Below are 15,138 nucleotides of genomic sequence, written 5' to 3' on the forward strand. Positions count from 1 at the left end.
TCAAGGCAGGCCAGACCTATAACCAGAACGGGGTTTTTTGAGAGAGAAGCAGCCATTGTATGTAATAAATACATGACTACCTCAGTGGTCAGCAAGGAAGGAAGCATCTGTACTTAAAGTAAATTTTAAGGAAGCAGAATACAGATTCTTAGGAGTATCAGGTGGGAAATGGAGGACGAGCATCTGAGGAAACAGAAGCTGTAGTAAATAAGCCTGAGGTAAATTCCTCTTGTGGGGAAGGATCAGGGGAATGGTAGCATTAAAACAGATACCATGAATAAATGCACTCTCTGCAAGCTGTCAACAGGCACCTAGCGCAGGTGAGGGAAACCAAGGTTGGCAGGGACATAGATGGCAGGGACACTGGGAAAGAGGCTAGCTTGGGTGAGCACCTGAATAGGGCTGCAAGCATGGCTGCTAACCAGAAGCAAGGAATGACTGTGGTTGCCAAAGCAGCTTGGGATGAGGAAGAGAGAGGGGCCCAAAGAAAGAAGGCTATTCCAGCTGCACCATCTTGGGGGCGGGGAGGCAATATGTCTGCCTGATTATCAGGACCAAAGGGGCCCTTTAAACCAGGGGTAGGGATTTTTTTGAGTACGAGGGTTGCATCCCCTTGAGATAGACCTTCTGGGGCCATATGGCAGTGGTAAGCATGCAAAAATGGGTGTGGCCAGACACAAAATGGGTGGAGCAACAGATGTGACTCTTACCTTTTTACAGTGGTCTGCATTCTTGTCATACATATGCAGATGTTTCCTCCTCCTGCCCCCACCCTCTCTGACCTCAGTCCAGACAAGCAAGAGGCCACACGCCTGTTAAGTAAAAGCACTCCAGAAGGGCATGCAGCAGAGCCATTGAGGAGTATAGTCTGGATAGAGAGAGTGTGGCCTCGGAAGAGTCTTAAGGGCTGAATAGAGGGACCTGGAACTCTGCCTGCACCCCTGTTTAAAAAATACCCAAAGCTCCTCCCCAGAGCTTTGGACAAATCAAGGGAAGGACTTCTTAAGAACCTAAGATGCTGTCTAATGCTATGTTTGCCAATGGATCCACATGGAAACAACTGAAACTGCTGGTTGGTGGGGGCTTCTTTCTTCTTGTAGTCTCATAAAAAAGCCTGGTGTGCTGTTCTCATCACCTGTGAGAACTGGTCCCTACAGAACGCATGGAACAGAAAATGCTAGGCAGGTACAAGGAGCATGCTTTCTAAATCAACAAGACAGGACCAACAAACCTAATGGAGAACTTCTGCAGCAAGCCGCACTGCTGAGTCTTTATGGAATCCATCTGTGAGACCCCACCATCTTCCCATTCATGAAAGGTAGTGCCTGTTCAAGGTAATGCCACCCACCTTGTTCTGCATCTTCTGCACTAGCTGAGCCTGGCGCTGCTGCCCATCTTGGTAGGCTTGCAGCTTGCGCTTGTATGCCTTCTCATCCTCTTTGAACTGCTGTCTCATCTGCAGGAACATTGTGCTTCCTTCCTCCTCTCCTCGGAGCTCCAGCTACAAAAGCAAACACCCTCCCTGATCCAAATGGCAGAGCAAGGGTCAGGAGCAGAACAGCAAGGAACCAATGCCTGGCTCCTTAGATGTCATACAAGAGCAATGTGGCAGGATGCAACCAAATGAATGGAAAATAAATAAATCTGTGTTTGAAAATGAGCTCTAGCTTTGCAGAATTCAGGGTTTCCAGCATGGCTCCCAGCTGTTCCTGGACCTCTGGACAACAGAAACTTCCTTTCTCTGAAATATACATTCAACATCCCAAATACTCAAAATCTTCATGCCTACATTTCGCAAATGTAATGAGAATTCATGCAAATATGAATCACTGAATTTGCATGATCTTCTTTCTCTCTTCCTTTCAGACTGTAATGCGGCTGAAATCCTGCAGTTTCAAATTGGCTAAGGCTGGTTACAAATTTAGATCTTTGGCAGGGGGAGGTTGAACAGGAGGAAGAGACTTACGGAGAAGCTGAAATGTCAGTGTACCTAACAAGAACACTACTAAAGGCCTTAAGGGAAGGAAATATAGTGGTGATGGGCACAGAATCTTTCTGTAGACACTGCCTGCTCATTTTGTAGAGTCTCTTGACATCTAAAGGGCGATGAAACAAGCTTTGAAAAAAATGAAACTTGAGACTATTACAGCACAATCCTATGCATATTTCCTGAAAAGTCAGTCTCACTGAGTTCAGTGAGACTTATGCCCAGGTAAATGTGTACAGGATAGCAGCCTTAAGCTGCAACACTAAACAGACGTACAGGAGATTAAGTCCCACTAGACACACTGGAACTAAATTATAAACATGCATAGGATTATTCAGGTCAAATAGTGCCCTAGATACTAGGTCTCACACAATCCTGCACTTTGCACTACATGCAGAAATACACCTGCTCGAATATATTAATGAGTTGGTAGTTAGAACCTCAAAGCAAATGGTGGCAAAAGCTTCCTCATGGAACTCAAATGCAGCTCACTCTTCTGCCTAGCAAAATTTACAACGACTACAGCAGGGGTGGGGAACCTCAGGTCTGGGGGCGACATGTCACCCTCCAGGACTCTGTGCGACCCTCAGGACTCTTCCAGGCCACACACCCTTCGTAGACTCCCAATTTCCCAGGGCACATCCTTCACTGGCCCTGCCCTGCACCCCCCTTGACTGTTTTTGCTTGGCTGGACTGTGTTCTTGAACTCCGACAATGCCTCTTACTTGCCTAGATGGAGGACAGAGAAGGGAGGGTGTGTGGGTTTGCATAAGACTAGCCTACTATATACAGGTAAAATTTACATTTGTTTCTCCACCCACTTGTTCCTCTGGACCCACCTACCACTGACCCACAGCCCACAGAAGGCGACTCAGGAGGAAATGTGGCGCTTGGTCAGAAAAAGGTTCTCCATCCCTGCCCTACATGAATCAAGACCTCACCCATTCATTCCGCTTCTTTCGGCCTTCCAAATAGCATTCATTCCATTGCTCCCATTCAGCAAAAAGAAGCAGCTGGGGGCAGGGCAGCGGTCCCAGTCTGTTGGAACAGCTTTTTGGAGGGCTTGATGCTGAGTCAGGCCTGGATCTCCGTGCCTGTCATGTGGACTGGAGGCAGGGATTGTTTGGACTTATAATTATTTATGCTCCTCTGGATGGGAACCTTTGTCTAGCCAAGAATGTGCCCTATGTTCTCCAGGCAGCAAACCAAGCACCAGTTTCTCCCGGGGAAGGGGCCACAACAGCTAAGCACCATGACCACCTGCAACTGCATACTCCAGAAAGCAGCAGTGTGTGAAAACAGGGCCAACATCCTGTCCGCTCTAGCATGCCTGAGGAGATACCAATGGACTGTGTCTGCGCACCATAATCCCCCAACATTTGCACACTAGAATGTGATTCATGGCAATTTTCCTTCAAAGGGTCGCTGCTGCAGCAGAATGCTAGATGGTTGGTTGGGTTTAAAAGCAGCTGCTCTGCCATTCTGTTTCCGAGTCTACTTTCACACAAATAAACACTTTGAAAACATATTAGCTGCATCTGAGTAATGAAGACATACTGGCCAAACATTATGCTTATGTTAACCTTTCATTCTTAGGTATAGTGTGCTTACGCCACTGTACTGTACACTACTTTTCCCATACTGTAGTATGGGAAAGACACTACTTTTCCCATACTGTAGTATGGGAAAGACAACCTAGCAGTCTAGTTTATCTATTAAGGCCCTCTTCCTCATTATTTTGATTTATTTCATAGGTGCTCTTCAATTACTTACAACATAACATATTATTACAGTACTGTATTCTACTTTCAGCTGGAGAATGACGCTGAACCAGATGGCACTTGCGCTGACTTGAATTCAGGAGCCACTATCTTATAAAAGGGGAGTGCAACTTGATAGAAAATGGGTGGGGTGCTTCCAGCCATCAAAAAACATAGACTACTGCAGAGAAATAAGGTCCTTTTGCTAGAAGCACATCTTTTCCTGATTGAATGTCTTTCTTACGAAACTCTGCCTGGGTGCTCCTAAGATTTACACGAGCCCAAAACACCACAAAGCCTAGATGCTCAATGATAGATATATTTTTCAATCTTTTCAGATCCAAGTCTCACCTTTCACCCCAAACTGTAATATTAGACCCACTTTATTTATTTTTTTAATCCTTCTCTCATGTGGTCATCGTGTATGACTATCTATGTGTGTTTTGATTTGGAAGGAGCGCCCAGTGACTTCAAAGTGGAGCCAAACATAACCATTTGCAAAGAATATGGCGAGGTGCTCCAATAGTCCTATATACAGCCTGACTTTTGCGATGTAGACCACAGATTCTGAATGCCCTTCCTTCTTTAAAACTGCTTTTGCTAGGTCTCAAGATATGTTTATGGCATTGAAGGGCAGCCAGGACTACAAGGAGTAAAGCAAACTGTAACCTACTATGTAAGTTCTTGTGGGAGAGCAGCCAAATGAAACAATGGAACTAATGTCCATAAGCTGTACATTGTCATGTCACAGGACCTGCCCAGGACATGGGGAAGTGTGCATGACCAAGAGTCATGGCAATGTAAGGTTTATCTGAACTTATGAGTAAGCCCTCCATCTTAATTCTCTCTGTGTTGCCAGTCAATATGTCCTCAGCTGCCAATCTACACCAGCTGCAAGAGAGAATGATGGATAATTGTTTTGTGACGGAGCTCTCAGCTGGATTTGTGTTTTTGCAAGATTGTTCCATACAAAAAGTAGCTTGTTTTTTTTTAAGATGGGTTTCTTCAAATGTTGATCTTACCCTCTCACTAACGGCATGGTATTTGCTAGCCAGCTCATCCTTCTCCGCACGAGTTTGTGCCAACAGGTCCTCAAGGCGTGAGAGCTCCTTCTGCAACAAGCGGTTTTCTTCTTGCATATTGACTGCAGAGGCTGTTTCTGACAAAGCTGGAAACAGCAATAAAAGGAATAGGTTGGCTGCAGGTAGCAAGAAGGGACATATTTAATTCAGTTCACAGTGAAAGGTGAATCTACCAAATCCACACTTTTTGAAACACTATGGGAACACAACCATTCTAAATTTGCACTTATCTGAATTTTGCAATAGAGTTCTCCAACCAAGTGATGTTTTTACAAAAATATATTCATGTATAAAAATTGCTTGCAAAAATGTGCACATTAGTCAAAACTACCTATAAAAATGTGCTTATTAAGAGAATGCACACGCAGATGCCTAAATGAATTTAAGATTAGAAAAATTAGAAACTGCGAGAACTAAAATTGACAGATAATTTCATTCCTAGTTCCAGGAAAGGCAACCTATGAACAGACTGAGGATGTTCACCCTACCAAGGTATATGGATTAACCCCTTAGTACAAAAACCTTGGGATTCAAAGCATAAGCACTTAAGTTGTCCAAAAGGGATTTTTTAATACTAAGAACTGATTGCAAGCAAGTACTTGATACAAGATATCTGCCTTATTTATTTTGCTAAAGCATCTTCCAATAAAAGTTTAATGTTTTAACATGGCAAAGCACAGCATTCTTTCTCCCTTTTTAAGGGACAGGGCCCATTCTTTGAGCCAACCTATGAAAAGGAAGTACCAATGTTTCAAAAGAGTTCCAGGGACTAAAGACTGTTCTTTAGCAAGAGACACCTGCATTCATTATCTCCCTCTGTATGTTCCAGGGCTGCTTTCTAGTGTTGAAAACAGGTTCTGGGGCCAGATGATGTCTAGCCAAAAGTGTGGCCATGGGTTTACAAAGCTGTATGGAAAGCTGCCTTGAAAGGGCCTATTAATCACAGGCCGCAAGATAGCCATGCCCAATCGTTACAGGGATAATGATGATCTTCCATATGGGGACTGAGAAGCTTGGGCTAATTTTCCAGCTCGTGTCCAGGCACGTTGAGTGTTGCTTGGCAGGTTGCTTAATCTTTCTGATCCTCAAATGTAACATGACGGCAAACAACTTTATACTGTCTTCTGGAAGCCTGAGCTAAACTATCTCCCTCAGTCTTTGCTTGGTGGCTACGCCTGAGAATCTCTAAGGTTCAGGAACTCTTCCCAACTGTAATTTATTTATTTTTGCAATGAGAGAGAAATCCACAATGTCTTTTGGGGACATAAAAGAAAAGGGCAATCATCTGAAAGAAAGGATGTCCCTTGGACTTAGGACCATTGTTCTCCCCTTGCTATAGGCTAGGATTGGCCAAGGACATTTTGCTGCTTGAGGCAGAACAGTAAATGCTCCCCAGCTGCAAAGTCAAGGTGCATGTACCCAAGAGAAAACCATTTGCTGCCCTTTCTATGTCTGCTGCCTCAGGCATTTCCCTCACTCTGCCCAATATTAGGACTGGCCCTGGTGATTGCTCTTTCCCCCTTCCATCTGGAAAGGCTACCTGCTCACAGTCAGAAACACAATATTGGATTCATTTACCATGAACAGAAGCTGCTAGTTTTACACAGTACTCTGAACGAGTCCAATGGACTGCTTTGCATGGAATGGAAGCGAGGAAAGGCTGTTACCACACGCACGGTGATAGTGGACTGAATTTTCTGTCAACTTCTTCCAAGGAGGAAGTCTTCAGAAACATCATCGAGCCAACATTGCGTGGTATGTGGGGATGTTAGGAGCTTCAAAGCCCCACCTCCTAATTTCCTGCATTTGTTCTTGCTTTGAAAACCCCACCCTCGGGATGTCTCTGCTCTATGTCTCTGCCAAAGTCCCAGACATCACCTTGGGATGATGATGGCTCAGCCAGACTCTGTGTGATGATCTGTCGGATCCTAGCTGGGACAGTTGTGGGTTCAGCTCTCTCTCCTTCCCCTTGCACGGTCAATGCTTTGTCATCTTTGCTCGCTCTGGGATGCAGCACCGTATCCTCCAGTTTCTAAAATACACACAGAAGTTAAGCATTGGCTGGCAAGCTTGTAAGGTTTTATTTAGCCATTGCTGGGCCCTGGGAAGCGATTACCTCTTTATGATGGACTTTCTGAGATCAGCATAAAACTAAACTTAGGTCTAAGAATGGCTGTCACATAGCTAGAAACTGCTGTAAAAAAATGTGAACTCTTTATATCTCATTGACATTTAGCGCATTTCAACAAGTTATAAACTCAATAAAAATAGAAAGGCAAGGACATCTGCAAGGCTGGCCTATGTACTCAGTTTCAGCTAAAACCAAAAATACAATGATACCAATCTTTTAAACTTATGAAGGTCCAGGAATTCAAATATCAGCACAAATTATTTCCCCCTCCTCACTCACTCTTCATGTACAAACTAAGCATTTTCAAAATTGCTTATGAAATATAATACAATTCCCTACTTTGTGTCCTCACCTAGGTGAGTGCAAGTTAAGATTCTGCAAGGGTACACAAGATTACAAGGCCCTGCACTGTGTTATTTTCAAAATATTTCTAAAAACTTTTTTGTGATAATAAATCCTGCTTCACTTTATCACATGTCTGCGGTATAATTCCATAAACCAATGTTGTTGGTTACATGGCCAGAATTCATGTTATGAAATACAGTGGTACCTCGGTTTAAGTACTTAATTTATTCCGGAGGTCTGTTCTTAACCTGAAACTGTTCTTAACCTGAAGCACCACTTTAGCTAATGGGGCCTCCCACTGCTACCGCACCGCCGGAGCCTGATTTCTGTTCTCATCCTGAAGCAAAATTCTTAACCCGAGGTACTATTTCTGGGTTAGTGGAGTCTGTAACCTGAAGTGTATGTAACCTGAAGTGTATGTAACCCGAGGTACCACTGTACATGTCAAAGTTTCAGAAAACCATTACGAAATATTATGCAGGTGAAGCATGCAAGGACAAAAGAGCATCAAAATTATGAAAGAGAAAGAGCCACAATGCAAGATGAGCATAATAATTTTGTGGGAAATGAACTAAGTGAAATGACATCAGGAATTACAACCCTACTCTTGGACCTTATGTTTTGCTGCTGATGCTACTAGAACTGCTAGCACCATTTAAAACTAGTACTAAAGATACTGAGGATGGTGTTCTGACACCCTATTTCCATCTGCAAAATGTTGGAGGGTATTATTTTCTCATGGCTGATGCTATTCACAAATATACAGTGCATGTAAATAATAGGTAGATCTGAGATCTGAACTTAATTTGTGCCAGAAGCCACCAGGGCTTACGCCTATTAGGTGGTTGTAAAGTTTGATTCTGAGGTGATTTTGAATTGTGTCGGGTGGGAACATCTTTACTTTTTTGTCCTTCTCACCCTGTTGTCAAACCCACACAGGTGGCTAATTCGCTTGCCTGCTTATCTTCTCAATGTTTTATTGCTGGGCCCAGTCATTACTGGGGCTCCCTTGTGCTCACAGAACAAGAAAGACATATTGCATGAAGATGTGAAGCATAATAATAAACAAAAAAACAGTTGTTGCCATGCCAACAGAGCTAAAACTTCGTACAGAAAATACAGCAACAATGCCCTCTATCGTCTGTACCTCATCAATTACGAACAAATCTCATTGAAATAAGGAGGCTGCTGCAATCGGCACTTTGTTCCAAATCTTGTTTCCAATTGTATCTGAAAAGTACGGTACTCCACTTCCCAGGATGTCCCCGCAAAACACATACACATGAAGTTATAAAGATAAAGACAGCAAAACCATCCAGTAAAATCTCTTGCTTATATTTTGACAAATGTCTCACAATGTTCTTCATAATTTCTCCTCCATCACTATTGGATCCTCCCCCCCTTTTTTAAATGCAAGCCACTCACATGCACATCCCCATAGTATTTTCAGCTGATCTCTCAGTGTGGGGTTTTTTTTGGATCATATACAACTTCAGCTAGGTCAAAATTAGTACTGTATCTCAAAAGTTAGATTCCTGTCTCCCATTGCAGAAAGTGTGTGTGTGTGTATGCGCCTGTATGCTTGAGACTGCATAAATTATAATTATAAATTTTTCCTAAACTACGCAATACTAGAAGATGAGGAAGTGTATACATGTGGGAAACACATGCACATTAATACCAAGACAAACTGAAGTGGAAAGAAATGTACCAAGGGATACTGGGGCAGATGTACCCTGAGTACTACTACTATGACAAAGTACAGTGGTACCTTGGTTCTCAAATGCCTTGGTACTCAAACAACTTGGACCCAAACACTGCAAACCTGGAAGTGTTCCGGTTTGCGAACCTTTTTTTGGAAGTCGAACATGCTGCATTTTGAGTGTTACGCTTCCATTTTGAGTGCCACACTTCCGTTTTGAGTGTTATGCTGAGGTCTGTCTGTTTTTGCTATTTATTTTACGTTTTTGTTTTTGTGCCTCTTTTTTTTTGTTTTTGTGACTGTGTGGAAGCCAGCCAGTTCAGCTATTGATTGATTGTGTGACTGAAGAACATTGCTTATTGCTTTCATTTTATGGATCAATGGTCTCATTACCTAGTAGAATTCATGTTAAATTGCTGTTTTAGGAGTTGCTTTTAAAAGTCTGGAACAGATTGATCCATTTTGCATTACTTTCTATGGGAAAGCGCGCCTTGGTTTTGGAACACTTTGGTTTCGGAACAGACTTCCAGAATGGATTAAGTTTGAGAACCAAAGCACTACTGTAGACTACTATTCTTAGGGCACTTTAAAGTTTTGGTGGGTGCAGGAGAGATTAGGAGCTCTCATATTATTTCTGCAAGGTGGCCAAGGGTAGTATGTGATCTTTTCTTTCCTGTAAACCTTCCTCAGGGATCTCTGCAACCCCATTGGCTGGCTGCAGTTCCTTATTTGAAAAAATCCCATAGGAGGAGTTACCTCATGATTTCTTCCCCTGGGCTTTGATTGAATAAGTGGCAGAGGGCAAAGGGCAGACCACTGAGGAGATGTTTTGTAGAACGGGGGAAAAAGGTCACCCACCAAGCATAAATTAGCCACTTCAAAAGTAAAGTAAGCATGGCAAAAAAAGACCTGCACCCCACCCACAAGAATTTTACCCAAAAAACCTCTCCTTTCCAATAATTTTGGTTGGGGGAAAAACATGAGAGAATATTTTGGCACAGCACTATAATTACCCAAGCATTTTGGTGGGCAGCCTAGTTTGTAGAGGGAAGAAAAGAAAATAGCAAGTATATTGCATAAGCATCTGAAGGACCAGTTGTGTGCAGTTAAAGCAATATGTCTATCCACGAAAAAAGGGGAGAACTGGCCCTCGCAGCTACAACTTAAGCAATTAACCTTGGGCATACCAAATCACAATGAAGTCCAAGAAGAGCCACAGAGCCTAGGACTTGCCAATCAGAAGGTCGGCGGTTCGAATCCCCGTGACGGGATGAGCTGCCGTTGCTCGGACCCTGCTCCTGCCAACCTAGCAGTTTGAAAGCACGTCAAAGTGCAAGTAGATAAATAGGTACCACTCCAGTGGGAAGGCAAACTGCATTTCTGTGCACTGCTCTGGTTCGCCAGAAGTGGCTTCGTCATGCTGGCCACATGACCCGGAAGCTGTACGCTGGCTCTCTTGGCCAATAAAGCAAGATGAGCGCCGCAACCCCAGAGTCGGTCATGACTGGACCTAATGGTCAGGGGTCCCTTTACCTTTTACAACCATTTTTAGAGATTGAAAACATTCTACTTCTAAAACTCAAATACAAATGATACTATTTTGCAATAACAAATTCCTATTTTAAAAAAATCAGATCACTGCACAGACCACACATGGCATATCAGACAAATGCAAATGGAAATCACACAGAGAAACATACAAAGACACCGAGATTTGCTCAGACATAACATATGCTGCCTGATGAAGACTAGGAGCAAAGAGCCAAATCCCTGATCGTTTCAGTTAGATTAGGCTCTGCTACAGTGGTGGGAAACCTTTTAGCTGTTGGACTCCAGTTCCCATCAGTCCCAGCCAGCATGGACAATGGTCAGAGGAGTTGGGGCTTGTAGTCTAACCACATTTGGAGGATCATAGATGTCTCACCAATGTTCTACTGGGTGCTATGTAGGTTTTATGCTATACCTAGGACTGCTAATAATGGGTTAAAAGAAAAACCTGAGGGGAATATGCTTTTGTAAAGTGATCTTGTCCCTTCAACAACTTATCCATTCTCCCCTAAACAATTTAAGCATCTTGGCCTTTTAAAACAACAGATGCCACATGTGAGTATGAAAACTGCAAGACTAGCAGAAATTCCAGTTCAGCAGAGTTGTAACATTCAGGCCACCAATCAGCAAAGGCATTGATTAAAACACTTTGCCTGGGTAATGAGTTGCAGCTGTAGCATGGAGTCTCTGAATAGGACCCATGGAGATAGCTACTCCCTCTGCAGCTGGTGATGTCAGCACAGCTGTGGCAGCTGTGGAAAGAGCAGCCATTGGTGAGGCATCTGCATGTTAGCTGACTTTGCCCATTCACAAAGAAGAGTAGTGAAACACAAACAACCAACATGCAATGCAAGTACAAAATGGTCTCCTGAAAGGTGTCAAGGCCTGTAGTAAGTTGACAATCCCCTTGTAGCTCATGCCACAGGGCGAAGGACAAGTGTGATCATTTCAACAGCACCAATTCCATCTCATTTCAAGCAATGCTCAAAAATCCATGAAGCACAATGTGGAAAAGCCAATTGTAGGAAAGCTGTTAACGTTTTCCTATATGAAGGGTATTTGGGGGCATGAAGCTCTTGCTCTAACCACGTTGGGCATTGTGAATGGAAAACCCACGATGAGCAGAATGCCCTTTCACATTACACAGGCGTTAACACACACAGCACAAGAAAGGCTCAAAACAAAGCTACTTCAACTTAATGAATGAAAACACTAAATGCAGGAGAGCAGGGACTAGACCTCTTCCACTTCATGCTAAATAAGAAAATGTGAAGAAGATTGGCTTCTTATTGGAAATCCTTGTACTATTCCAATTTACAGACATGAAGTGATACAGTAAGTGTAAGAGAATGAGATGATTGGCCTTACTCTGTAAGACAGTGCAACCTCACATGAAGCCCTTGAACCAGTCACAATCTCCTTCCCTGGCTCCTACTTCATGGTAATTTACCATCCCTCTGCTAGAGTGGTTTGTGCCAGGCTACTTTCTACACTTATGATTTATAGAAGGGATGGCCATGTTAGTCTGTTTTAACAAAAACAAGAAAGTATCATGCTGCCATAAAGACACGACTAAGTAGACCCTGGGACGCGGATGGTGCTATGGGTTAAACCGCAGAGTCTAGGACTTGCCGATCAGAAGGTCGGCGGTTCGAATCCCCATGACGGGGTGAGCTCCTGTTGCTCGGTCCCTGCTCCTGCCAACCTAGCAGTTTGAAAGCACGTCAAAGTGCAAGTAGATAAATAGGTACCGCTCTGGCGGGAAGGTAAACGGCGTTTCTGTGCGCTGCTCTGGTTCGCCAGAAGTGGCTTAGTCATGCTGGCATCATGTCCTGGAAGCTGTACACCGGCTCCCTCGGCCAATAAAGCGAGATGAGTGCCGCAACCCCAGAGTTGGTCATGACTGGACCTAATGGTCAGAGGTCTCTTTACCCTTATTACCATAAAGACACGACTAAGTAGACCCTGGCCCATGAAAGATTATGCCAGCCCTTCCTTTGCCTACCTGGTGACTTCCAGATGTTTAGGACTATAACTCCCATCTAGCTGGGACAGATAGGAGAGCATGGCTGGGGTGGATAAAGGCTGCATAGAAGCATCAAAGCATTACAATATTGACAGTTTTATGGTAGGCTAGTTCTGTGCTCCCCACTGGAATTCAATCCAGTGAACAGCAGCTCTGAAATCAATAGATGTTTGCACAGTATTAAGTCCAGTTTACCATTGCAGCCCTATGAGTACTTCCTTGGGAATAAGTCTCATTAAACTCAACAAGACTTCGGAGTGAATGCGTAGGATAGGGCTGTAAATCTATTTTCCTGTTGGGTTACGCTCACACATCCTCTAGCCTAGTTGTTTGTTCCTTACTCTCATTTCTGAAACCTTACTGCCCTCTACTGTCACTTAAAATGGCAACAACTACATTTGTCACAAAACAGCTTCAGCCCAGGTAAGACAACAGTCCACTAGCCCTGGATACCATAGTCATCCACGGATGCTATGAAGAACAGAGCAGAAGCCCAACACAGAAAGACTTCAAACATGGGTTTTAATAGTCCATATTTTCAAAATCTTCAGAGAAATTCTACTTGCAGCAAAATGCAGATCCAAACAAACATATAACAGCTCTCCTTAGAATGCTAAGGGTTTGAGATGAGACAAAAAAAGCTACTCTGCTAAACTGGCTGCTTCTGGGTCGTGCTGCAAAACCAGTCTCTGTATGGTCCCACGGTTTATAGAAGCCCTGTCTGATTTAATGCTTGATAAACTTTGCTGGCACAATTACTTTATAGCCCAGTTGTAATACAGTACTCAACCTACTCCCATGAACACAGAATGCTGCCTCATACCAAGTCAATCCCAGTTGGTACCCTCTGCACTGACCAGCAGCAGGTCTCCAGGGTTTCATGACAGTGTTGCCCCCACCCCAGGTGGAGACATTGGAGAGCAAACATGGGACCATTTGCAAGCGAAGCCTGTGCTCTAATACACTGTAATAGCCCTTCCTCTAATACTATTCTCACAACCACACTGTAAGGCCAGTACTAGGTTAGTTTGAGAAACAGTGACTGGCCCGAGGTCACTCAATGAGTATTGCTGGGGGTTGGACTAGATGATCCTCAGGGTCCCTTCCAACTCTGATTCTGGGATTTCTGTTCTGAGTTTCACCGGTTGGCAATATGACCCTGGGCCCCGCTGTCCAAGACTGCTACAAGTATTTGCACATCATATCAAGAGATCACAGAGGTTTTAATCCATATCATCTTCTCTGTAGACATCCAGAAACTAAATACTGTCCAGATCAGCGACATGAAAGGGAAGCAGACGCGAAATATTTTTTATTTCGCCATTTTACTTCCGAAGTTGGAAACCTGGCTTCTGCCCCCACCCCTCGAAGGGAATGCAATTCTATCCTTTTCTGGCTCGTCAGTTCCGCGCTGCAAAGCGGGAGCATCATGTGCGAGGGGGCGGAGGCAGTGCGTTTTAATTACTTGCTCTGAACTTAGCCGCAGGAGAAGTATGAGAAAGCGAGCCACTCACTCACCAACCTGGATTGCAGCCTCCAGCCTCAGACTTGGCTTCTCCTCGCTGCTCTCGCTCATCGCTCAAAGACCGGGGCAAGGACCAGCCAGAGAGGCCGAGTGGCTCTTCTCGGGACTTGCAAAATAAGAGGGAACGGTGCACCCGCGGGTCGGAAGCCCGCTCCCTGGAGAGACTTTGCAGGCCTGCAGTGCCGGCGACTCCCTGCGGAACCTTCTCCGCCGCCTTCAGGAATGGAGGACGTACGCGGCGGGGCCCGGCCGCGGTTGCTAAGACAACGGGGACGCCGAGTACCTCTTGTCGCCATGGAAACAGAACGCGGCCCGGGGTTGCCGCGGAAACCAAAGGGACGCGGGAAGCCGAACTGTTTCACCGGGCCCGGCGAAGGAGAAAGCGGGAGAACTTCTCTCCCCACTGTTGGGCGGGAAGGTTGGTCCCATAGTAATAATAATGTAATTAATTGCACACTGCAGCCTTAGGAAATAAGGACAGTACAAATAAACATATTCCATAGTTAGGGTTGGGAGATGCAACTTTACGGAATACTCTCTCTCTCGCTTAATAGTATTTCTAAACTGACTCTCAACATAAGTATGCAGGACAGCGTAACTTCCCTCATGCCCATAGGCTACATCAATCCATTTTGCCTTCCACCCCCACCCCCCCCATTCTACCACTTGGTCCTCTCTCTGCCTATGTTAAGCAAATGAGTCTCTCCTATATGCCAGGTACTCATCATGGAAAACAAATAGAAAGGAGTGGCAGGAATGCCCATTTAGTGACTGGTAAGAGCCTTTTGCTTTTGCTCTCCACCTTCCCTAGATGGAAAGTGTTGGAATGCCATTGCTGCACAGCTGCAACTAATTTAACTAATTCAGCCCTCTCAGTGAAACCTTTTGCTCCTGAAGCTTCTCCAACCCCCTCCTCCCATTTTCTTTTTTTTTTTTTATAATATTTTTTATTACGTTTCTTTCCAAATTTTATACATTACAAACAAATAAGGAGTTTACAAGAAACCATTTTTTTTTTTTTTAACAAAAATC

The 15,138-nt window shown here is 44.2% G+C and overlaps 1 protein-coding gene across 1 annotated transcript in view; it reads right to left on the minus strand.

Annotated features, from left to right (window-relative positions):
• Window positions 1-14,347, minus strand: part of CROCC2 (ciliary rootlet coiled-coil, rootletin family member 2) — a 97,840-nt gene extending 83,493 nt beyond the window's left edge. The window contains exons 1-4 of the mRNA XM_053389928.1: window positions 14,104-14,347; window positions 6,708-6,861; window positions 4,770-4,915; window positions 1,349-1,501 (exon numbers count right to left, since the gene is read on the minus strand). Of these exons, the coding sequence (XP_053245903.1) occupies window positions 1,349-1,501; window positions 4,770-4,915; window positions 6,708-6,861; window positions 14,104-14,157 (507 nt within the window). The 5' untranslated portion in view covers window positions 14,158-14,347. The remainder of the gene's footprint in view (window positions 1-1,348; window positions 1,502-4,769; window positions 4,916-6,707; window positions 6,862-14,103) is intronic.
• Window positions 14,348-15,138: the final 791 nt, after the last annotated feature.

The sequence above is a fragment of the Podarcis raffonei genome, chromosome 5 (assembly GCF_027172205.1).
Source record: "Podarcis raffonei isolate rPodRaf1 chromosome 5, rPodRaf1.pri, whole genome shotgun sequence".
NCBI lineage: Eukaryota > Metazoa > Chordata > Lepidosauria > Squamata > Lacertidae > Podarcis > Podarcis raffonei.